General features: G+C 43.9%; 1 protein-coding gene across 3 annotated transcripts in view; it reads left to right on the top strand.

Annotated features, from left to right (window-relative positions):
* Positions 1-26,155, top strand: part of LOC110537230 (roundabout homolog 1) — a 207,148-nt gene that overhangs the window by 154,102 nt on the left and 26,891 nt on the right. For all 3 annotated transcript variants that reach the window (XM_090192051.1, XM_090192053.1, XM_090192052.1), the window contains 4 exons: positions 15,649-15,806; positions 22,996-23,116; positions 24,060-24,198; positions 24,410-24,537. In XM_090192051.1, coding sequence (XP_090048177.1) covers positions 15,649-15,806; positions 22,996-23,116; positions 24,060-24,198; positions 24,410-24,537 — 546 coding nt within the window. The remainder of the gene's footprint in view (positions 1-15,648; positions 15,807-22,995; positions 23,117-24,059; positions 24,199-24,409; positions 24,538-26,155) is intronic.

Genomic DNA, 26,155 nt, shown 5'->3' with positions numbered 1-26,155 from the left:
AGCCCTAGGCGAATGGCGACAGTGGTTGGAGGGGGCGACCGTTCCTTTTGTCGTTTGGACTGACCATAGGAACCTTGAGTACATCCGTTCTGCCAAACAACTTAATGCGCGTCAGGCGCGTTGGGCGCTGTTTTTCGCTCGTTTCGAGTTCGTGATTTCTTATCGTCCGGGCTCTAAGAACACCAAGCCTGATGCTTTATCTCGTCTCTTCAGTTCTTCAGTAGCCTCCACTGACCCCGAGGGGATTCTCCCTGAGGGGCGTGTTGTCGGGTTGACTGTCTGGGGAATTGAGAGGCAGGTAAAGCAAGCGCTCACTCACACTCCGTCGCCGCGCGCTTGTCCTAGGAACCTTATTTTCGTTCCCGTTCCTACTCGTCTGGCCGTTCTTCAGTGGGCTCACTCTGCCAAGTTAGCCGGCCACCCTGGCGTTCGGGGTACGCTTGCTTCCATTCGCCAGCGTTTTTGGTGGCCCACCCGGGAGCATGACACGCGTCGTTTCGTGGCTGCTTGTTCGGTCTGCGCGCAGACTAAGTCCGGTAACTCTCCTCTTGCCGGCCGTCTCAGGCCGCTTCCCATTCCCTCTCGACCGTGGTCTCACATCGCCTTAGATTTTGTCACCGGACTGCCTTCGTCAGCGGGGAAGACTCTTATTCTTACGGTTGTCGATAGGTTCTCTAAGGCGGCTCATTTCATTCCCCTTGCTAAGCTTCCTTCTGCTAAAGAGACGGCACAAATCATCATCGAGAATGTTTTCAGAATTCATGGCCTTCCGTCAGACGTCGTTTCGGACAGAGGTCCGCAATTCACGTCTCAATTTTGGAGGGAGTTTTGCCGTTTGATTGGGGCTTCTGTCAGTCTCTCTTCCGGCTTTCACCCCCAGTCTAACGGTCAAGCAGAACGGGCCAATCAGACTATTGGTCGCATCTTACGCAGTCTTTCTTTTCGCAACCCTGCGTCTTGGTCAGAACAGCTCCCCTGGTCAGAATACGCCCACAACTCGCTTCCTTTGTCTGCGACCGGGCTATCTCCTTTTCAGAGTAGCCTCGGGTACCAGCCTCCGCTGTTCTCATCTCAGTTCGCCGAGTCCAGCGTCCCCTCCGCTCAGGCTTTTGTCCAACGTTGCGAGCGCACCTGGAAGAGGGTCAGGTCTGCACTTTGCCGTTATAGGACGCAGACTGTGAGGGCTGCTAATAAGCGTAGAACTAAGAGTCCTAGATATTGTCGCGGTCAGAGAGTTTGGCTCTCCACTCAGAACCTTCCCCTTAAGACGGCTTCTCGCAAGTTGACCCCGCGGTTCATTGGTCCGTTCCGTATTTCTCGGGTCATTAATCCTGTCGCAGTTCGACTTCTTCTTCCGCGATACCTTCGTCGCGTCCACCCGGTCTTCCATGTCTCCTGTATCAAGCCCGTTCTTCGCGCCCCCGCTCGTCTTCCCCCCCCCCCCCCATCCTTGTCGAGGGCGCACCCATCTACAGGGTCCGCAGGATTTTGGACATGCGTCCTCGGGGCCGTGGTCACCAGTACCTCGTAGATTGGGAGGGGTACGGTCCTGAGGAGAGGAGTTGGGTTCCCTCTCGGGACGTGCTGGACCGTGCGCTGATCGAGGATTTCCTCCGTTGCCGCCAGGTTTCCTCCTCGAGTGCGCCAGGAGGCGCTCGGTGAGTGGGGGGGTACTGTCATGTATTGTCATGTTGTGTCTTTCTGTCCTTTCCTTTCACCCTGTCTCCCTCTGCTGGTCGTATTAGGTTACCTTTTCTCCCCCGCTTTCCCCCAGCTGTTCCTTGTCTCCTCTGACTACCTCATCCACCCCTTTTCCCACCTGTTCCCTTTTTCCCTCTGATTAGGTCCCTATATCTCTCTCTGTTTCTGCTCCTGTCTTTGTCGGATTCTTGTTTGTTGTGTTTCATGCCTGAACCAGACTATCGTCATGTTTGCTGTAACCTTGTCCTGTCCTGTCGGAATCTGCCGGTCTATCTGAGCCTACCTATGTTTGGTTATTAAAGAAGCTCTGTTTAAGTTAATTCGCTTTTGGGTCCTCATTCACTCACCGTAACACTTATTATTTTACCAAATAGGGCTATCTTCTGTATAACACCCTACCCTGTCACACCACAACTGATTGGCTCAAACGCATTAAGAAGGAAATAAATTCCACAAATTAACTTTTAACAAGGTACGCCTGTTAATTGAAATGCATTCCAGGTGGCTACCTCATGAAGCTGTTTGAGTGAATGCCAAGAGTGTGCAAAGCTGTCATCAAGGGAAAAGGTGGCTACTTTGAAGAATCTAAAATCTAAAATATATTTTGATTTGTTTAACACATTTTTGGTTGCTACATGATTTCATACGTGTTGTTTCATAGTTTTGATGTCTTCACTATTATTCTACAATGTACAACATTTTAAAAAATAAAGAAAAACCCTTGATAAGTAGGTGTGTCCAAACTTTTGACTGGTACTATATATATTTCAAATAATATACAGTGCATTCGGAAAGTATTCAGGCCCCTTCCCCTTTTCCACATTTTGTTACATTACAGCCTTATTCTAAAAGGTATCAAATAAAACATTTTCCCCATCACTCTACACAATAACAAAGCGAAAACAGGTTTTTAGAAATGTTTGCAAATGTATATATATAAAAAAAAACAGATACCTGATTTATGAGACTCGAATTTGCATGTTGTTTCCAATGATCATCTTGAGATGTTTCTACAACTTGGAGTCCACCTGTGGTAAATTCAATTGATTAGACATGATTTGGAAAGGCACACACCTGTCTATATAAGGTCCCACAGTGCATGTCAGAGCAAAAACCAAGCCATGAGGTCGAAGACAGGATTGTGTTGACGCACAGATCTGGAGAAGGTTACAAACATTTTTCTGCGGCATTGAAGGTTCCCAAGAACACAGTGGCCTCCATCATTCTTAAATGGAAGAAATTTGGAACCACCAAGACTCTTCCTAGAGCTCGCCACCTGGCCAAACTAAACAATCGGGGGAGAAGGGTATTGGTCAGGGAGGTGACCAAGAACGTGATGGTCACTCTGACAGAGCTCCAGATTTCCTTTGGGGAGATAGGAGAACCTTCCAAATGAACAACCATCTCTGCGGCAATCCACCAATCAGGCCATTATTGTAGCCAGACAAAAGCCACTCCTCAGTTAAAGGCACATGACAGCCCGCTTGGAGTTTGCCAAAAGGCACCTAAAGTACTCTCAGACCATGAGAAACAATATTCTCTGGTCTGATGAAACCAAGATTGAACTATTTAGCCTGAATGCCATGCATGTCACGTCTGGAGGAAACCTGCCACCATCCCTACGGTAAAGCATAGAGGTGGCAGCATCATGTTGTGGGGATGTTTTTCAGTGGCAGGGACTGGGAGACTAGTCAGGATCGAGGGAAAGATGAACAGAGCAAAGTCCTTGATGAAAACCTGCTCCACAGCGCTCAGAGTGGGGCGACGTTTCACCTTCCAACAGGACAATGAACCTAAGCACACAGCTAAGACAACGCAGGTGTAGCTTCGGGACAAATCTCTGAATGTCTGAGTGGCCCAGCCAGAGCCCGGACTTGAACCCAATCTAACATCTCTGGAGAGACCTGAAAATAGCTGTGCGGCGATGCTCCCCATCTAACCTGACAGTGCTTGAGAGGATCTACAGAGAAGAATGGGATAAACTCCCCAAATACAGGTGTGCCAAGCTTGTAGCGTCATACCCAAGATACTGTAATCACTGCCAAAGTGGCTTTAACAATGCACTGAGTAAAGGGTCTGAATACTTGTGTAAATGTGATATTTCCTTTTTTAAAGTTTTTTTAGACACTTGCCCAAAAATCAAAAAACATGTTTTTGCTTTTACAGTATGGGGTATTGTGTGTAGATTGATTAAGGGGGGTGGAAATAATTTGATACATTTTAGAATAAGGCTGTAACGTAACAAAATGTGGAACAAGTCAAGGAGTCTGAATACTTTCAGAATGTACTGTATATATTTACAAAAAATATATATGGGTATTGGAAATGATGCACACAATTACACTGATAGAGGCCACAAAAAGGCTGATCTACCCTCAACAACAAAAAAACAGAGAGATAAAATTAATAAATACTGTGTGTCATGGGCGTCGTAAGAAGTGGACCAAGGTGCAGCGTGGTGAGCGTACATATTCCTTTTTATTAGAATGTCACCAACAAAACCAATAAACAATACAAACCGACCGTGAAGCTCAACAGGGCTATGATGTCTCTAACGAAGTTAACTACCCACACTGAAACAAGGGAAAAAGGGCTACCTAAGTATGATTCCCAATCAGAGACAACGATAGACAGCTGTCCCTGATTGAGAACCATACCCGGCCAAAACAAAGACATACCAAAACATAGAAAATAGAACATAGAATGCCCACCCAAATCACACTCTGACCGAACCAAAATAGAGACATAAAAAGCTCTCTAAGGTCAGGGCGTGACATTGTGTTATTTCTAAGCATCCAAAATGTGGGTTTTTGTAGCTGTAGTTTCAACGTACTGTAGTTCTCTGACTTTCACCATGGCACGGCCTTGCCAACGCATCTGTGTTATGCCATAAAATGAAGTGGCCAAGCTGTAAAGTATAGTGTAGGCTGTGATTTATGTAGCTTAATGTACAGTACATGTGTATTTGCAGTAGAGGGGTAACTTTAGTGCTCTCTGAGGGAGGAAGCAGGCAGGCTGTGCTGAGAGAAAGACTGTGAAGGGAGAGTTTGTTTGGCCAAGACGTGTCATACTGTACCTAATGCAGTCTCTACATCCCTACAGGACATGGGTTTGATATCTCCGTACCCCTGTAGTTTAGTTCTGGATCCTTTTATGTAGAAAGAGGTAGGGGGTGCAGTGTATGGAGGGGAAGTGGGGGGTATAGTATGTGGTGAAGCTTCGTGGGGCCCAGGGTTGAAACATTTCTCTATTGGCCAATGTGCTTTCCTGCCTCTCCACAACCCTCCAATCAAAATACAGGGTTTATTTATTTAAACTGAGGTGCCAAGTCTGTCAAAAAGTCTACCCACTGGTCAAGCAGAGCAGACCACCAGATCCCCAGTCCTCAAGTCCTGATGAGAACAGTTTTGCAGGGGAAAATAAACACTGGTAGATCAATGGGTCGTGTGTGTGTGTGTGCGTGCATGTGCGCAAGCTTGTGTGTCTCTCTCTGTGTTTGACTGGGTGGGGATGTTAATGTGGAGTTGTACAGCTAGTTTGGAGAGCAGTAGATTGGCCACTGATTGCTTTGGGCTCTAGTTCAATCAGGCTGTGAGGAACCCTTTTCCCTCCCCCTCCTTGAGTTATTTGGCAGTATGACCGGTGCCACCATGTCAGCACCAACTGGTGCAGCACACAGCCATGCAGGGAGGCCATCTGCTATTGGGACACAAGATGGTACTGGAACATGGTACGCTATAGGCACAAGGAAAACACAAGGAAGACGCAGGGAAGACACAGGGAACAGTACACTATAGACACAGTGAAGACACAGGGAACAGTACACTATAGACACAGTGAAGACACAGGGAACAGTACACTATAGACACAGTGAAGACACGGGGAACAGTACACTATAGACACAGTGAATACACAGGGAACAGTACACTATAGACACAGGGAAGACACGGGGAACAGTACACTATAGACACAGGGAACAGTACACTATAGACACAGGGAAGACACAAGGAACAGTACACTATAGACACAGGGAAGACACGGGGAACAATACACTATAGACACAGTGAAGACACAGGGAACAATACACTATAGACACAGTGAAGACACGGGGAACAGTACACTATAGACACAGGGAAGACACACGGAACAGTACAGTATAGACACAGGGAAGACACGGAGAACAGTACACTATAGACACAGGGAAGACACGGGGAACAGTACACTATAGACACAGGGAAGACACGGGGAACAGTCCATATAGACACAGGGAAGACACAGGGAGCAGTACACTATAGACACAGGGAACAGTACACTATAGACATAGGGACGACACAAGGAACAGTACACTATAGACACAGGGAAGACACAGGGAACAGTACACTTTAGACACAGGGAAGACACGGGGAACAGTACACTATAGACACAGGGAAGACACAGGGAACAGTACACTTTAGACACAGGGAAGACACAGGGAACAGTACACTGTAGAAACAGGGAAGACAGGCTCTCCATTCCCTTTTGTTGAAGTGTCAGTGCTTTTAACTAACAAGGTGGTAAAATTAGGTTATTATAACATAGCAAGTTATCACCTCTCTATTTAAGGCCTGGTGAAGTCTGGTGAAGTCATCTTACATGGCAGCTTGGTTGACAGCAGGGTACACTAGATCAATGTTAATATTTGACTGTATTACAAAATCAACTCCATATAGTTGGACAAAGACTGTAATGCAATTGGTCCAGAGTGGCCGATATCTGTTTTCTCCACAGACTGGAAGAGGATAGATAGTGTACACAAACTCCTGCTTGATGGGCCAAATGGTTCCGCCCTAATGTTCTTTGAGGTCTCTACCAAGTGTTGCATGACCAGCAGGTGTGTGTGTGTGTTCTGTAATCTGTATGTATTTATATAGGCCTCCTTGCCCAGCGTGTGCACTGGGGGGTAGCTCATTCATTTCTAACGGAATCTCAGTGTGGCTGGCTGCCCATTGTATGACAAGGCTGTTTGAGGTAGTGACTCCTGGCCCTAAACCCAGGCTCTGCTCACCATCACACAGTCACACTCTAGGTGGTTGGAGAACCACAACTACTATTGGCAGCCGCTGTCTTTTAACCTACAACTTACTGTAATTATAAAGTATTCCAACTTGGAGTGATAGCCTAATTGAAACAAGGATGAGAGAAGGTAGTGTCAAGTTTTTCTAACCATACCTACAAAGACATGACCAAATAGTTTGAACAAAATGGTGCAACCAGTTTCACAGAAGGTCGGCATTCACAGGAAAAGGATAGAGAAGACAAAATGGAGGGAAGAGGCAGGATTAGGGCGGGCTGTGTTTAGTGGTTAGGTTACCCCTTGGCCCCTCTGGCTAACACATGCTCGGATGTATTGGGATGATGAGGGACTGTGCTTTGTGGTGTGGGCCCCTGCAGGGCCACAGTGTACCCTGTCTGCCTGTGTTGAGAGGATTACTGCTGCAGTGAGCATGCTCCTGCTCTATCCTCAGGCTGGGAGTGAAGAGGAGAGAAAGAGAGGCTCCATCGGGCACAGCAGTCAGACAGAATCAAATCCAGGGTTAAGACACCGTGTCCAGGGGGCTCCGCCTTTGAAGTGGGCTGTGGGATTCTGCTCTGGAGCGAGGGATCAGATGGCGAGAGGGAGGGAGAGAGTAGGAGGTGCAGGGTTCAGCTCCACGGACAGGCCTGCAGGGCAGGCTAGCTGGGATAGCTTAAATATGTTAGCGCTCCTTGCAGAGCACAGAGCTCCACGAACGCACAGTCACTGAGCTCTCCCTCTGCTCCCATTCCATCGGTTTTCCTCTCTGTTTCTCTATCTCTCTCCCTCTCCCTTTCTTTCTCCCTCCCCGTCAACCCTCTCCCTCATTCTCTCCCTCCTTTATCTCCCTCTATTTCTGCATGCCAGTAGAGGTTGTAATATGGAGCCTGCTGTTTTGGAGGATTTAAGAGTAGAAAGCGGTGTCAGGTACACTGGTTCAAGGAGAGAGACTGTCAGGATTACTTTACAAAAATACTGCAGAGGAGGAATTACGTGGGGCTGATGGATGAGAGGGAGAGCCAATGTGATATAAGGAAGAGGGAGGATGTGGAGAAGAGTGAGAAAGAGAGGGAGAAAACTAGTTTAGCAGATTGTGTGGTGTGTGTGCGCGTGTGTGTGCATGTGGATTATCCTGCAAAATCACCTAATGTTCTTAGCAACTTAAAGTAACTGTCCAGTGAAAATGTAACTTTTAAAAGTTAATATTTTGTTAATAATGTTGTCCTACAGTGCCTTGCGAAAGTATTCGGCCCCCTTGAACTTTGCGACCTTTTGCCACATATCAGGCTTCAAACATAAAGATATAAAACTGTATTTTTTCAAGCGGGACACAATCATGAAGTGGAACGACATTTATTGGATATTTCAAACTTTTTTAACAAATCAAAAACTGAAAAATTGGGCGTGCAAAATTATTCAGCCCTCTTAAGTTAATACTTTGTAGCGCCACCTTTTGCTGTGATTTCAGCTGTAAGTCGCTTGGGGTATGTCTCTATCAGTTTTGCACATCGAGAGACTGAAATTTTTTCCCATTCCTCCTTGCAAAACAGCTCGAGCTCAGTGAGGTTGGATGGAGAGCATTTGTGAACAGCAGTTTTCAGTTCTTTCCACAGATTCTCGATTGGATTCAGGTCTGGACTTTGACTTGGCCATTCTAACACCTGGATATGTTTATTTTTGAACCATTCCATTGTAGATTTTGCTTTATGTTTTGGATCATTGTCTTGTTGGAAGACAAATCTCCGTCCCAGTCTCAGGTCTTTTGCAGATTCCATCAGGTTTTCTTCCAGAATGGTCCTGTATTTGGCTCCATCCATCTTCCCATCAATTTTAACCATCTTCCCTGTCCCTGCTGAAGAAAAGCAGGCCCAAACCATGATGCTGCCACCACCATGTTTGACAGTGGGGATGGTGTGTTCAGCTGTGTTGCTTTTACGCCAAACATAACGTTTTGCATTGTTAACAAAAAGTTTAATTTTGGTTTCATCTGACCAGAGCACCTTCTTCCACATGTTTGGTGTGTCTCCCAGGTGGCTTGTGGCAAACTTTAAACAACACTTTTTATGGATATCTTTAAGAAATGGCTTTCTTCTTGCCACTCTTCCATAAAGGCCAGATTTGTGCAATATACGACTGATTGTTGTCCTATGGAAAGAGTCTCCCACCTCAGCTGTAGATCTCTGCAGTTCATCCAGAGTGATCATGGGCCTCTTGGCTGCATCTCTGATCAGTCTTCTCCTTGTATGAGCTGAAAGTTTAGAGGGACGGCCAGGTCTTGGTAGATTTGCAGTGGTTTGATACTCCTTCCATTTCAATATTATCGCTTGCACAGTGCTCCTTGGGATGTTTAAAGCTTGGGAAATCTTTTTGTATCCAAATCCGGCTTTAAACTTCTTCACAACAGTATCTCGGACCTGCCTGGTGTGTTCCTTGTTCTTCATGATGCTCTCTGCGCTTTTAACGGACCTCTGAGACGATCACAGTGCAGGTGCATTTATACGGAGACTTGATTACACACAGGTGGATTGTATTTATCATCATTAGTCATTTAGGTCAACATTGGATCATTCAGAGATCCTCACTGAACTTCTGGAGAGAGTTTGCTGCACTGAAAGTAAAGGGGCTGAATAATTTTGCACGCCCAATTTTTCAGTTTTTGATTTGTTAAAAAAGTTTGAATTATCCAATAAATGTCGTTCCACTTCATGATTGTGTCCCACTTGTTGTTGATTCTTCACAAAAAAATACAGTTTTATATCTTTATGTTTGAAGCCTGAAATGTGGCAAAAGGTCGCAAAGTTCAAGGGGGCCGAATACTTTCGCAAGGCACTGTATACTCGTAAAACATACCTATACTCGTAAAACATACATTTGAGAAAACTCACTTCAAAAACCCCATCTCAAACAGACCATTTAAAAAATGCTTGCTTTTCCTCATAAAGGATGATGTCATCCTACTGAGTAGGATGAGCTGGCCAATCAGCAGTCTACTCTCATTAATAATTTTAATGACCAGTTTGCCCAAACCACACCATTCCAACACATAAAAGCTGTTTTCAACCTATTTAACTACCATTTAACTCATATTGCAATTAATTATAGGTAATGTATCATAGATATCTGGAAACACTGAACAGTTACTTTAACAACAATGCTTTAAAACATCAGTTCCACCAGGTTGTTTGTGCGCTAACTAATCATGCTTTTACAACACTTCGAGGCTAGGAGACTCTTTACACAGAATGCGAAGGGGAAAGTGATACCTAGTAGTTGCACAACTTCCACATGTAACCCATCCCTTCTGAATCAGAGAGGTGCGGGGGGCTGCATTAATCGACATCATCAGCACTTGGGAAGCAGTTGTTGTTAGGGTTTTGTCCAACTTGACGGCTCTGGGATTCTAACCAGCAACTTTTCGGTTACTTTCCCAACACTCTTAACCGCTAGGCTACCTAGAGTTCTCATGGTTCAGTTTTTGTTCCTGTCTCAACTAAATGCAGCCATGTTTTTGTGTCCCACAAGGCATGCCTTTTATCATGCAACTTGGGAACAGCTGTTTCTCATCAGGCCCCAGTCACTTAGCCAATAAGCTATCCAGCAGGTCAGTCATGTGCAGGCCTTTAGACTGCCTGTAGTCAGCCAGTGTTCTCCTTGGTCGCTGGATCAGATCAGAGGGGCCGGGGTGATCACACGTGAGACCGAAAGAGTCAGGCCAAAATGTATCCAATTAGAGGGTCATCCCAATTTGTTCTCCCATGTCCACGCTGCTCATCAGGCATCTCACCCTCCAGCGAGGCGGTCTGCCTGAGAGGAGAGAGCTGGGGCCATCTGGGAGTGATTACCCATGCTGTACTTCTCATTGTTTCGTGTTTGCTTTCCGTGAGGCTGAGCGCTGTGCTCTGCTCTCTCTCTCTCCCTGTTCTGTTGGCTGGGCTCCCCTGGCCTGGCGTGTTCAGGGTTTAATCCTGTGTTATTTATGACTGGTAATGTTGGAAAGAGTTGGCTGGTACGCAGGCCAAATTAGCACAATTTAGATGCTTCATCAGGAGCAGGAGTCTGCTCAGGGATACGTAAAGAGAGATGCAAAAATATTCCCCTCTCGCACTCTCTATAGTTCTCTCGGTCTCTGTCTCATTCTCTCTCTATTTTTGTTTTGCTCTCATTTTCTCTCTATCTCGTGCTCTCTAATTTTCTCTCTTTCTATTTCCCTCCCTCTTATTTTCCGATGGTCTCAATCCATCCGTCCATCCCCCTCTCCATCTCTCTCTTTACCTCTCTTTCGCCATCTCTGTCTTTACCTCTCTCTCGCCATCTGTCTTTACCTCTCTCTCGCCATCTCTGTCTTTACCTCTCTCTCGTCATCTCTGTCTTTACCTCTCTCTCGCCATCTCTGTCTTTACCTCTCTTTCGTCATCTCTGTCTTTACCTCTCTCTCGCCATCTCTGTCTTTACCTCTCTCTCTCCATCTCTATCTTTACCTCTCTCTCGCCATCTCTGTCTTTACCTCTCTCTCGCCATCTCTGTCTTTACCTCTCTCTCACCATCTCTGTCTTTACCTCTCTCTCGCCATCTCTGTCTTTGCCATCTACATTCACTGCATCTCATTTTCTCCCATTTCCAATGTCAGCAGGGGCCCTGCTAGTGTGTCTAGATCTAAGATTACACCAGTGTACATTTTGGAGCATGTTGTGGGGTCTGGAGTCCTGTCCCACTAATCACATCTGTGTTCCTTGTGATGCTGCTGGGAGCTGGCAGCCAGAGGAGACAGGAAAGGATTGTCTGTGGCCCATGACTGGAAAACTGACCATTCTGCCTGCCATTTTGGGGGAGATGTGAGTTTTCTTTGTATCCAGTTCAGCCTGTGCTTCACATGTGGAGAGTTGAGGAATTGCGGTGGTAGTTTTCCATTTTCTCCCGGCAGAGCTCAGTGTTCTCTGAGCTTAGTCTCTCCTGTCTGGGCTAGTTTGCACTGCTGTGTGGTAGCAGCTCCCCGTCTTCATTACTGTCACAGCCATTAGGACACACCGACAAGACTGCCAGCCATGGTCTTCTAATATGACGTCTCAGCAGCTTTACCCAATATCCCTCATTCCCTAAGTTAACATACAGTACCAGTCAAAAGTTTGGACACACCAACTCATTCAAGGGTTTTTCTTTATTTGTACTATTTTCTACATTGTAGAATAATAGTGAAGACATCAACACTATGAAATAAACACATATGGAATCATGTAGTAACCAAAAAAGTGTTAAACAAATAAAATTCTATATTTTATATTTGAGATTCTTCAAAGTAGCCACCCTTTGCCTTGATGACAGCTTTGCACACTCTTGGCATTTCTACATTGTAGACTAATAATGAAGACATCAAAACTCTGAAATAACACATATGGAAACATGTAGTAACCAAAAAAGTGTTAAATAATTTCAAAATATATTTATATTTGAGAATCTTCAAAGTAGCCACCCTTTGCCTTGAAGACAGCTTTGCACACTCTTGGTATTTCTACATTGTAGACTAATAATGAAGACATCAAACCTGTGATTTGGGAGGTTAAAGACATGCTCTGGAACTTTGGCAACGTCTAAGTATTTTTGAAACTTCGCACAATGGGCTGGATGTGTCAATGTGCAGTATGAGGTAGTACCCAATTTTCAGGGACCAGTTTTGGCTTGTGAGCGCAACTTTCAGAACTACTGTCCAAAAAATTATACAGAAGTACTGGATTATCCCTTTTGGCTGTGGAGTGTGAGTCCAAAAAAGAAGTGTTGTCTGTCTGGGCTTGGGGCTGTAAATGTCAGAGGTCCAAAGTGTACTTCACCCTAATGTAATTACCCCCTCGGTCAGTGTTGTTGCTCTTAGAGCTACGCTAAACTGAATTTGCCTTCACAGCTACAGTAAAAAATAGCAGTGACAGATAACTGAGAATTTGACCTAGAAGAATCAATAGCAAATCATTCCAGTAAAAATGGTAAACAGCATTCCATTCAGTAGTCTCAGGTAAACACTCTGTTATTCAGTGGGACTCTAGCTGCTATAATTATGATGTCACACATGTATTTGTCATCAGGCTCCCGTGGCCACTAACATTATAGTCTATTTTGACAGACCTACATAATTTTGCTGCACCGATAAGGGTGTAGCGTCACAAGCAACGTGAGTGAGTATGCAAATTCTATTCATACCCAAATGTCAGGCAATTCTGTGATTACTCTCATTTGCATACATCACTGGTGGTTTGCATAGATGGACTTACATGGCTTTTACAACATGCATGTTCCCTTGATAACCACCAACTGTTAAATATGACAGTTAGACATTCTGGAAGACTCTAGAAAGTTTTTTTGTGATGAGTTCATGTAAAATTCATTTTTTAGCTGCAAGACATTCACTTTTGAGTGTGCACACAAATTCAACCTAGACACAGAGGAATGTCTTACAATACAGTACAATGTAACATAATGTCATATTGTGTAAAGAAATAAAATACAGTGCCTGGTACTGAAATGTAGGGTAATGTAATGTGCCGCAATGCAATCTATGCAGTGAAATGTAATGTAATGTAATCTGGTTTGGGGAGACAGTGTTGATTAAATGCTGGGATCATTAACTGTATTGGGAATAGAGCCTGCCAGCTTGTAGTCCTAAAACCTGGAAATAAGATACATCTGGTTTGTTCAGCCATTCCTATGGGGAAAATGAACGGGGAAAGATTAGGGTTTTGGGATAAACGCTGAAAATAAGTTCTGACGTTAACAGATCTTATACATTTTGTTCTATGAGATAATATCAGTCAGTTAACATGACCTTTATGCATTATGAAGCCTTTATGTGCTTTTTTAAATGAAGTAAATGCTTCAAAATTCACAAAGGGTGACTGATGAACTGATGAAGATTATCTCATAGAACAAAACATATAGTATCTCTTAGGCCTGTGTTTACCACATAACTTATTTTCGGCATTTATCCAACAAGCATACAAAAACTGCATTAATTTTCCTATAGGCTTTGTCCAATGAACCATAGCGGAGTTAGTGCCTACAAAATGACACCATTACTGTTGCTCTCTATAGAATGAAAAGAGCTGCGGAGAAGGGAGGGACAATTTCTCCAATTTATGAGAGCATGATGTCCCTCAGGGTGTAGTCGCTAACTCGCTGTACATTCATCCACAACGGGCTGGGAGGACAATGACTGGGACTCTGGGATTGACTGAAACATCCTGGACTGGGCTGAAATAGCTGCTCTATTTGTTCTACTCGTCTCCTTTCTTCTTTTGTCTTCTCTTCTCTTCTCTTCCCATCTTTTCTCTTATTTTCCCATCTCTTCTCTAGGCCTCTGTTAGCTAGGTCAGTACGCCAGTATGTTCATCCCTTCTTCAAGTCCAATCAGTGTCTAAATATCACCAGGAGTAGATACAGTAGCTACAGTAACTCATTGTCTCAGTAGTCAAAACAGTACCTCACACATACGTATGATACCATTACCACTCCCCTCCACAGCCATATATATTCGCTAACTACCATTACACTGTAATTGTGTCAGGCTGTTATTGCTGTGTGATTAGTGTGATTAGGGTTGCAAAGCTACCGATAGTTTACCAAAGTTACAGGAATCTTCAGCAATTTAGGTAATTAACAGAAAATCTACGGCAATCTATCGTAACTTAAGTAATTTATACTTTAATAAAACTTGTTTTATTCATATAGAGTATTCATTTTTATATCTGCGTCCATATTGTCCACGAGTTTCTAGTAGATAGACTATATGGTTCAACAGAAAATAATCTAATCAAAAATTGCATTATTTTCAGTTAACTCTGCAACTCTTCCAACTATTGACTTTTTTCACAACTGTTTGAGGCAGAAACATTGACAACAAATGCATACTGACATGGTAAAATTAATAAAATGTGCAAGTAAATGATATTTCATGCTGAAACCCTCATATTGAACACCAACGTTATTCACTAAGTTGATGGTTTATATTTAAGATAATGTTTTACAGCTTTGTCATTACATTTTTTCTTTGAAAATCATGTTATTTCATGTATTTTACATGTGATAAAGCCACACAGAAGGCCAGAGATAATTAAAGACACCTTTGATAATCTGAAGTACCCAAAAGGGATGCTAGATGTCTTGTCATAGATTGCATAAAATACTTGAATGATACCAAAATTCGGGAAGGTTACTGGTAAACTTTTAAAGTTTCCAGTAATATACCCTCCCTTTGCAACCCTATGTATAATGTATCGAGATGTTGCGTTAATGGTCCTTAAACCTTTGAAGATGTTGAGTGTGTGTTTTTCACCTAGCTAGCTTGTTAATGGCTCTTGCGAAATATCCACCTATCTCTCTTGAAGTGTTTGATGGGCAAACATGGTATGGAAACATTAACTGGGGAGGTTGTATTTTGTTTGTGCTTACCTCACACTTTAAACAAAGTTCATGGGAGTCGTAAATGGAATTGTGATGCAAATGTTTGCTTGTGTGTTTGTACGTTCCCTCAGGGTTGGAGTGGAGAGTGACAGTGGAGCGGCAGGTGGGAGAGAGCTAGTCTAATCAGACAGAGAGAGTGGTAGTCCTATACCACTAAAGCACATCAGGGATTTGGCCCAGCCCCCGAGACCACTTTACACTATAGCATTATATCATGTCCAGATACCTCAAGACTCTATCTATCTGTGATGGACATGATTGACTGCCTCTGCTCAGACTTCAGAGTTTTGTCATTACACATCGAGAGTCTGGTCATTATAGTCTCGAATATTTGACACGTATACCCTGTCCATTGGTGCATAAGAGAAACATTTTCTGGTGCCTTTTTTTCTGTTTCATTTCAACCTGCAATGCTAACAGGCCATGAACCCCTCCTCTCTTCTGTTCCACAGTACTGCGTGATGACTTTAGACAGAACCCAGCGGATGTGATGGTGGCGGCGGGGGAACCTGCCGTACTGGAGTGCCAACCCCCCCGTGGGCATCCTGAGCCCACCATCTCATGGAGGAAAGACGGTACCAACATCAATGACAGGGATGAGCGCATCACGGTAAGACACAAGCTCCGTTAACCTCGGAGCACACTAGAGCATACACTGCACTGCGCTGGGCCTGCACGACACACACACACACACACACACACACACACACACACACACACACACACACACACACACACACACACACACACACACACACACACATATGCACGTGCACAAACACGGCCCACTGCTTGCTGGCGGAGCTCCAGGAAGATCAGTGTCTCTGTTGGCAGACGTGTGGCATAATGAAGAGAAACAAGTGCATCATCTATTTGACAAACATAATGAAATCATATTGCACTGTGGTTTGGCCAATCAATGTCTATTTGGAACAAAGGCTATCTGGGGAAGCGTGAAAAGGAATCAGGGGAGGGTGTGTGTGTATGCAAGCATGTTTGTTTGCTTGTTTGTCTGTATAGGGGACTTGTTAGTTGGGATACAAGGCTTATCCTCCTCCGGATTGACAGTTAGTCTGTCTCTGAGGGACTCCAATGGACAGAGCAGCTCTCCTCTACACCAACAAGAGGGAGGTGGAGGAGAGAGAGAGGGCCTTCTGAAGGAAATACAAAGGCTGTGTTGGCTTTGTACTTCCCTCTTTTCTCCTGATTTATGTCCAGGATATCATGAGGACCAACACCCATCTACCTACAGTATATAAAATAAAATACGAAGTCAAAATCAACTAAGGTCTTGTAGTGTCAAGTCAGGGAAGCCATGTTGGCCCCAGTCCCTATAGCGCATGTGGTTTTCCATGGTGTACTGGCTCAGTGTGTAAACAGAAGGCCAGCTTGGTTTCTGCCTCATAGCTATAGCTCGGCTCATTGGACTAATGGGCCTGCAGATAAGACTGTCCTAATGAGTCCTCAGGCCCTGTAAACAACACAGTGCTGGTGATGGAGTGTTGTGTTTGTACTCTGTTTCTAACACAACATCCACTCCCAAAGTTGTTGTTGTTTCTTAAACCACGGCGAGTTCTGGAGGTCTGTTGTGGCCAAGCTTGAAATAATGGGGTGAAGGACGTTTGGGGGAAGGTTTTGAGTGGGTGGGCATTGGACAAGTGGCCAGTGGTGTAGAACAATGCATCAACATGCCTTTACTAGACTATGGGGATATTTTATATATGAATGCTTCCGCTCAGTGTTTGAGATCAATTGACACTCTTTACCATGGCACTTTGAGATTTATTTTAAACTGCAAAACCCTTACACACCACGGCACTTTATATACCAGGGTTGGCTGGCCTTCTCTAGTCACTCGTAGGCTCAGTCACTGGTATATATTTTTATTTACAAAGCCATTTTGGGTTTACTACCTTTTTATTTGAGCATTTTTATTGTTCAGGAATGTGGTGGGTACTCTCTTTGTTCGCTTGACTTCATCCTGCTAACTGTTCCAAATGTCCGAACTGAATTTGGTAAAAGGGCTTTTATGTACTCTGCGCCATCGTCTTGGAACATATTACAAAACACTTTTAAACTGTAAGAACTTGTCCCAATTGGTGTTTTTAAATCACTGATGAAGGATTCTGAGGCTGATTCCCTGACCTGTTAATGTTTTTAATTTGCTGTTTTATACTCTTGTGAATTCAATGGTTTCTACTAGATTACTTGTAGTTTTTCATGTTGTCTGTCCGTCATTTTTTTGTAATGACTTGGTGCTGCCTATCTTGGCCAGGGCGCTCTTGAAAAATAGATTTTAATCTCAATGAGCCCTTCCTGGGTAAATAAAATAAATAAAAACAGGAGTACTTCTAGATAGAGTACTATACTGTGGCATAACATCATATAACACCCTATATTGACCGTAGTGGGGTCAGGTTGGGTGGTGATGTGGCAGATGCATAAATAGAGGGGAACGCAGGAATGGAAGGATGAGAGCGAGAGAGAGGGATAGGAGAGAGGAGGAGGACAGGAGTGATGTATTTGCTGGTGTTGTTATGGATCTGACTTTAAGAGAGCGAGTAGTCCCATTCACCAATCTACCAGGTGTGAAACAGGGAAGGGACTCAGGGGGTATGCTAATTTGGTATAGAGCAGACCTAACTCACTCTATTTAATGAATAAAAACAGGAACATTTGGCTAGAAATTCAAAAGGAAATTAACTCAACATAGAAAAATGTCCTCCTGTGTGCTACCAATATCCCACTACTAGAATCCCCATAGTTAATTGAAGACAGCTTCTTCGTCCTGGAGGGGGAAATCAATCATTTCCAGGCACAGGGACATGTACTAGTCTGTGGCGACCTAAATGCAAGAACTGGACAATAACCTGACACCCTCAGAACACAGGGGGACAAATACCTACCTGGAGGCGACAGCATTCCCTCCCCCATATGCCCACTTAGGCACAACTACGACAACATAACCAACAAAAACAGGTCACAACTCTTGCAGCTCTGTCACATGCTGGGTATGTACATAGTCAATGGTAGGCTTCGAGGTGACTCGGTAGGTACACCTTCAGTATAGCTCATCTCTTGGCAGCAGTACTGTAGACTACTTTATCACTGACCTCTACCCTTGAGTCTCTCAGAGCGTTCACAGTCAGCCCACTGATACACCCTATCAGATCACAGCAACATCACACTCTCCTTGAACAGAGCAATACTCAATCATGAGGCATCAAAGCCAAATGAACTGAATAATATTAAGAAATGCTATAGAGGGAAGGAAAGTAGTGTGGAAACATACCAAAAAACAATTAGGCAACAACAAATTCAATCCCTTTTAGATAACATCCTGGACAAAACATTTCACTGTAATATTCAAGGTGTAAACTTGGCTGTAGAAAACCTAAACAGTATATTTGACCTCTCAGCTTCCCTATCAAATCTAAAAATTTCAAGCAGAAAATCGAAGACAATGAACAACAAGGACAAATGGTTTGATGAATAAGCCAGAAACCTAAGAAAGAAATTGAGAAACCTATCCAACCTAAAACATAGAGTAACAGAAAACCTGAGCCTACACCTTCACTATGGTGAATCACTAAACCAATACAGAAAAACACTACAGAAAAAGAAGGAACAGTACATCAGAATTCATCTCAATGTAATTGAGTAATTCATAGGCTCTAACCACTTCTGGGAAAATTGGAAAACACTAAACAAACAACAACATGAAGAGTTATCTATCCAAAATGGTGATGTATGGGTAAGCCACTTTTCCAATCTTTTTGGCTCTATAGCAAAGATCAAACATCAAAAACATTATACATGATCAAATACACATCTTAGAATCAACTATTAAAGACTACCAGAACCCACTGGATTCTCAAATGACATTAAATGAATTACAGGACAAAATGCAATCCCTCCAACCCAAAAAGGCCTGTGGTGGTATCCTCAATGAAATTATCAAATATACAAACCAAAAATTCCAATTGGCTGTACTCTTTAACATCATCCTCACACTCACTCACTCATACTGAATGTATCACACTCCTATGACCTTTGTCCCCCAATAAATGCAGGGTAATGTGATGACACTTTAAAAGTTGCCAACACCACAGGGGGTGGAACATGAAACAGGTCCTGGCCCAGTGACCTCTGAGACCTCTGGGATTTGAAACCTGGCCACTGCCCTCTCCCCTCATCTCCCTTCCTCTGCCCCTTCCTCTCCCCTGCTCTCCCCCCTCCTCTCCTCTCCCCCTCATCTCCCTCTCCCCTCTTATCCCCCCCTATCCACTCCTATCCCCTTACCCCCCTCCTCTCCCCTTCCTCCCCCTCCTCTCCCCTTCCAATTCAATTTAAGGGCTTTATTGCCATGGGAAACGTATGTTAACATTGCCAATGCAAGTGAAGTAGATACACTCACAGAAGTTTCAAAAGAATAAAGACATTTCAAATGTCATATTATGTATATATACAGTGTTATAACGATGTGCAAATAGTGAAAGTGTATTCTTTTGAGAGCCAGGTCTGCCTACGGCGGCCTTTCTCAATAGCAAGGCTATGCTCACTGAGTCTGTACATTGTCAACGCTTTCCTTAAGTTTGGGTCAGTCACAGTGGTCAGGTTTTCTGCCACTGTTTACTCTCTGTTTAGGGCCAAATAGCATTCTAGTTTGCTCTGTTTTTTGTTAATTATTTCCAATGTGTCAAGTAATTATCTTTTTGTTTTCTCATGATTTGGTTTGGTCTAATTGTGTTGCTGTCCTGGGGCTCTGTGGGGTCTTTTTGTGTTTGTGAACAGAGCCCTAGGACCAGCTTCTCAGGTTATTCTCTCTGTAGGTGATGGCTTTGTTATGGAAGGTTTGCGAATTGCCAGTGGTTGTAGAATTTAGAAGCTCTTTTCTGGATTTTGATAATTAGCGGTTGTTGGCCTAATACTGCTCTGCGTGCATTATTTGGTGTTTTACCATGTACACAGAGGATATTTTTTGCAGAATTCTGCATGCAGAGTCTCAATTTGATGTTTGTCCCATTTTGTGAATTCTTGGTTGGTGAGCAGACCCTAGACCTCACAACCATGAAGGGCAATGGGTTCTATAACTGATTCAAGTATTTTTAGCCAGAGCGTGACAGAGCGTTCCTCTCTCCTCCTATCCCGTTCCTCCCTATCCTCTCCCCTCTCAACCCCCTCCTCCCTCTCCTCTCCCATCTTCTCCTCTACCACTCTTCTCCTCCTGCTCTCCCTGTGTAACACATGATTACTTTTATGGTCTGGGAGAATATGTCAGTGTGAAGAGGGAAGGTCAGCCTCCTGTCAGCAGGTTGCAGGTATTGTGAGGGCGAGAGGGGCAAGGGGGGACAAGAGGTGGTGAAGAGGGTTAGTATTTGTGTATGAGGCAGAGAAGGGTCTGGAGCTAGTCTGCTGTAAATCAGGCTGTGAGTAGATTAGCTATGACTGCTTGGCTGGTCTTCCCAGCATGGTTTACATACAAGAAGTTGTAACCTACTGGCCTGGCCACATCAGGACTCCTCCACTTCCCTCCTCTCTGACAGGCTCTGGTGCCTTATGATACCTCTCCACTCACTAACCAACGTCACTCTACACTGCACTTTACCACTGGGAAACAAGAGGCAGGGACTATAGAAAGGTTTTCCTTCACCCATCCTCACCCTAGTGTTTGAATAGCAATCCCTCTTTCAAGACATTTTAATGTTATTTGAACATTTCTGATGCATGATTTGGTTTTTACTTATCAGTTATGTTTGCAGAAACCCTGATTCCATATTTTCTGCACATAGGTCCTTCTTTGAAACTAGCATAATTCTCCAACCCAACCATCCAAAGTTATTTCCCATTACAACAATCCTGCTGCATGTCACAGTACAGGATCTCTAGGCTGGTGCTGTAGCAGTGTTCTCTGAGGCCTGAGATGTTGTGGGCTCACTGCTTCCTCTTTCAGTAGAAAACAACCTGTCAGGCACTGCCCTCCCTGCCACACAGCCAGCCAGCCGAGGCAGCTGGGAATGCACCCTGTTTACTTCTTAAAACTTTTGCCTTAAACCTACCAGATCTTTGTCTGGGCTCTATAGCAGTGGTCACCAACTGGTTGATCGCCATCTCCAAGGTCTTCATAGTCGATCACCAAACATTTCTGTAACAAACAACAACGATAAAGCCTTTGTGTTCCTGCTTTGTTCGTTCGGTAAGTACTCTTGATTCAGCAGGCAAAGTGTTCCAATTTTGAACCATTTCATGTATCTAATTGTAGAACTCTGCATACCTGGCAGGCCCAGAGAGCAAATCAAGTGCACCTATAGGCCTACTGCTGGCCAATCAGATCACCGTATCTGCACAGTTTCCTCGAGACATAGGCTGTAAAAAGAGGCCTCGAGTGCACAGAAAAAGTTGATGCTGTGAGATTTCAAAACTGTTAAAACCATGACTAGAGAAAGTCTCAGTGAAAACAGCAAAGAGCTGCTGTTTTTCTAAGTAAGTTGTTATTCAGCACTGTCAACCGTTTCTTCAACACTTTTATAAGCCATAAAATGCACGTTCTCCCTACATCCACTCACACTACAACCAGCACTGCAGCAGCAATGAAAGAGTCTAGCAAAGTGTTACGATAGGCTTACGCTGTTATTGTTAGCTGCTTGTCTTTTTTAATATTGAGGAATATTTCACTTTCTCTGGTCATAAGAGTAGCAGCATGAATTGGTGCATGAGACAGAAATAATGTAGTGCGACTTGAGTTTTGTCATCAGCTGGAAGACTGTGTCCCCTTTTCTCGGTGGAGGGAAGGAGAGCGGGGGGACTGAGATGGGTGAGAGGCAGGGTTACTTCTGCTCCGTCCCACCACTCAGACTGACCATCAGATGCAGGCCATCAGTCCAGTAAAATAAAAAATGCTAATGATTATGCTCACTCAGCTGTGCCTCACAAGTAATACAACAAATTACTGTAATCTATTACCAGTGTGATCATGTACCAAACATTTTGAAGTATTATTTCGAAATGGTCTGAGAAGAACAACTTTTTTTGCAATTCAAGCATAGACAGTATGCAGTGATAATGCATTGGGCATATAGTCGACTGCACAAACATTGCTAAATAACTGTTTTTAATAGGTTAAAATGTTGCATGTTTTTTAAGTTATATTATTTTTAATAAATCTGAGCAATAGATCTCGGCTTGTTGTGGACTTGCTTTTTGCTTTGATCTTGACTCAGAAAAGGTGGTGACCACTGCTCTGTAATAATGTCAAATCAAATCAATATTTGTCACTTGCGTCGAATACAACAGGTGTAGTAGACCTTACAGTGAAATGCTTATTACAAGCCCTTAACCAACAATTCAGAGTTTTGTTTTTTTAAGTAATGAAGAAAATATTTGCTAATTTTTTTAATTAAAAAAAACATTTAAATACAACGTACCATAATAAAATAACAACCCAGAGCCTGTATACAGGGGGTACCGGTACCGAGTCAATGTGTGGGGGTACAGGTTAGTCAAGGTAATTGAGGTACATGTCGGTGGGTGTAAAGTGAGTAGCAACAGCGTACCAAAGGGGGTCAATGCAAACAGTTTGGGTAGCCATTTGATTAACATTTAGCAGTCGTATGGCTTGGGGGTAGAAGCTGTCCTAGATTTAGTGCCTTCTAAACCACAAATAATTTCACCAAATCGCTTTTTGAGAGCCTTTCAAAGCATAACTTTCCTTATTCAGTGTGGTGTTATTTATATTTATATAGGTATCTAGTTACAGATATGACTTTACAACTTGTACTTTTCTTCCCTCCATCTTTCAGATCCGCAGTGGGAAGCTGATGATCACCAACGCCAGGAAGAGTGACGCAGGGAAATACATTTGTGTGGGGACCAATATGGTGGGAGAGAGGGAGAGCGAAATTGCAGAACTGACTGTTCTAGGTAAGACCCTGTCTGTCTGTCTGTCTGGTAGAGTCTGTCTCCCTCTCCCTCCTCTCAGCCCCCTTCAGTGAGTCTTAGTTGTGTCAGTGAAGGTCAAAGAGTCTGCATGTCCCCTTGGTAAAGGTTTTTCTCCCTGGCACATAATCCAATAATGGAACAGGTTACATAACAATGGCCCCCAGCCCTGCAGCTGTGAAGGCATTTCTCATGAATCCTAAACTCAGGGTGACCCTGTCTTCCCACCGTGACCCCTGCCACCCCCCAGCTGTCCTGGACCAGGTTGTATCCCCACCCTCATCCCCCACTCTCACTCATTCTTCCTGCTGCCAAGTGTCCCAGACCACTGACTCCTAGCCTGGTTCCCCTCTCCACCCCCACCTCCACCCTATGCTGTCCCCCTCTCTACCAGCACCCCACCCCCTCTCCAAACACTTCCATTGTAGCAGACTGAGACATATTATCACGGGAATGGGTAGGCTGGGCTGGGCTACTCGCCAGGGCACACCACACACATTTACAATGCCTAGTAAAACTTCTAGGGCTAATAGAATAATACTGTGTATTGAATAAACAGATCTGTTTTCAAATGTGCTCTGGGACCAATGTGAATAAAATGGCCCTAGTTTTAACAAGCCCTACTAGTTTTAAGTTGATTTAAGTTGTTTTCATTCACATAAATGAATGTGTTTCAGTCTTTCACCCACTGTCCCAGTGGGTGAAAGAGGGTGAAACACGGGGGAATGTGGGTGTGGTACATCCGTCCCATGGAGAGAGAGTTACAGGGGGCTAATGGTATTCAGGTACCGGTAGCGTTTTTAGGTGCTTATCTAATAGCTTTGTATATAAGCTTGATTTTGCAAGTTCTAAGGGTTGGAGAGCCAAGCAAAACTGTCAGTCTATCACACAACTTTAAACACATTATGATGATCTCCCCCTTCTTCAGAGCGCCCAGGGTTTGTGAAGAGGCCCAGTAGTGTTATGGTGCTGGCAGATGAGAGTGTGGAGTTCCACTGTGAGGCACAGGGAGATCCGGTCCCCACTGTCCGCTGGAGGAAAGAGGATGCAGACCTACCCAAGGGGAGGTATGGATGGATTGCCCAGCAGTACTATACAGCCTTTATATTACGCTGTTACTCTGATCAAAATTCATATGCACACTTAGGCTCGCGTCTGGTCATGGAATTAGGTGCGTGGTATATTATATTACGGTATATTACAGTGTGTAATCCTTTGTCTCATCGTTATATCTCCCAGTCCCTTTCTCTCACACTGTGTGTATGTGTCTGTCTACAGGTATGAGATCCTAGAGGACCACACCCTGAGCGTACGAGATGTAAGACTGTCAGACGAGGGCTCCTACACATGTGTTGTGGAGAACATGGTGGGAAAGGCTGAGGCATCCGCTACACTGACCGTACACGGTCAGTACAACCTCCACCAACCGTAACCCAGGTCACACCTGCTGTTTGACATGAAAGCGCACAGACTATGTTTTACCTTCATTTAACTAGGCAAGTCAGTTAAGAACAAATGAAGAACAAATTCTTATTTTCAATGACTGTTCAGGGGCAGAACGACAGATTTGTTTGTACCTTGTCAGCTCGGGGGTTTGAACTGGCAACCATCCGGTTACTAGTCCACCACTCTAACCACTAGGCTACCCTGCCGCAGACTGTGTGCAGACTGTGTTTATGCTGTGCAGCTGTTGCTCTGACATTCATGAAACGTTAGCTAAAGTGTGAAGGAGAAGACAGCTGTTCTCAGAGCAGTTGGATATCTTACCTAACCCACACCAAAGAGTGTCATACCACTGCCCTGATTTATTTAGCATGGATCAGTTTACATTCATGTGTCGAGTCAAGCAGTTGCCAGAGTAACCGACTGAGTTGGGTTATCAGTTAAATGTGAGGTCATGTACAGTTGAAGTCGGAAGTTTACATACACTTAGGTTGGAGTCATTAAAACTCGTTTTTCAACCACTTCACAAATTTCTTGTTAACAAACTATAGTTTTGGCAAATCAGTTAGGACATCTACTTTGTGTATGACACAAGTCATTTTTCCAACAATTGTTTACAGACAGATTATTTCACTGTATCACAATTCCAGTGGGTCAGAAGTTTACATACACTAAGTTGACTGTGCCTTTAAACAGCTTGGAAAATTCCAGAAAATTATTCATGGCTTTGGAAGCTTCCGATAGGCTAATTGACATGATTTAAGTCAATTGGAGGTGTACCTGTGGATATGGTTCAAGGCCTACTTTCAAACTCAGTGCCTCTTTGCTTGACATCATGGGAAAATCTAAAGAAATCATCCAAGACCTCAGAAAAAAAATAGTAGACCTCCACAAGTCTGGTTCATCCTTTGGAGCAATTTCCAAATGCCTGAAGGTACCACGTTCATCTGTATAAACAATATTACGCAAGTATAAACACCATGGGACCATGCAGCCGTCATACCACTTAGGAAGGAGACGTGTTCTGTCTCCTAGAAATGAACGTACTTTGGTGCGAAAATTGCAAATCAATCCCAGGTAAAAAAGTATCTATATCCACAGTAAAACAAGTCCTATATCGACATAACCTGAACGGATTCTCTGCAAGGAAGAAGTCACTGCTCCAAAACCGCCATAAAAATGCCAGACTATGGTTTGCAACTGCACATGGGGACAAAGATCATACTTTTTGGAGAAATGTCCTCTGGTCTGATGTAACAAAAATAGAACTGTTTGGCCATAATGACCATCGTTATGTTTGGAGGAAAAAGGGGGAGGCTTGCAAGCCGAAGAACACCATCCCAACCGTGAAGCACAGGGGTGGCAGCATCATGTTGTGGGGGTGCTTTGCTGCAGGAGGAACTGGTGCACTTCACAAAATAGATGGCATCATGAGGAGGAACATTATGTGGATTTATTGAAGCAACATCTCAAGACATCAATCAGGAAGTTAAAGCTTGGTCGCAAATGGGTCTTCCAAATGGACAATGACCCTAAGTATACTTCAAAAGTTGCGCAAAATGACTTAATGACAACAAAGTC

Source organism: Oncorhynchus mykiss, chromosome 12, assembly GCF_057628025.1.
Source record: "Oncorhynchus mykiss isolate SJ-2025 chromosome 12, ASM5762802v1, whole genome shotgun sequence".
Taxonomy (NCBI): Eukaryota; Metazoa; Chordata; class Actinopteri; order Salmoniformes; family Salmonidae; genus Oncorhynchus; species Oncorhynchus mykiss.
This window is presented reverse-complemented; position numbering and strand designations above follow the sequence as displayed.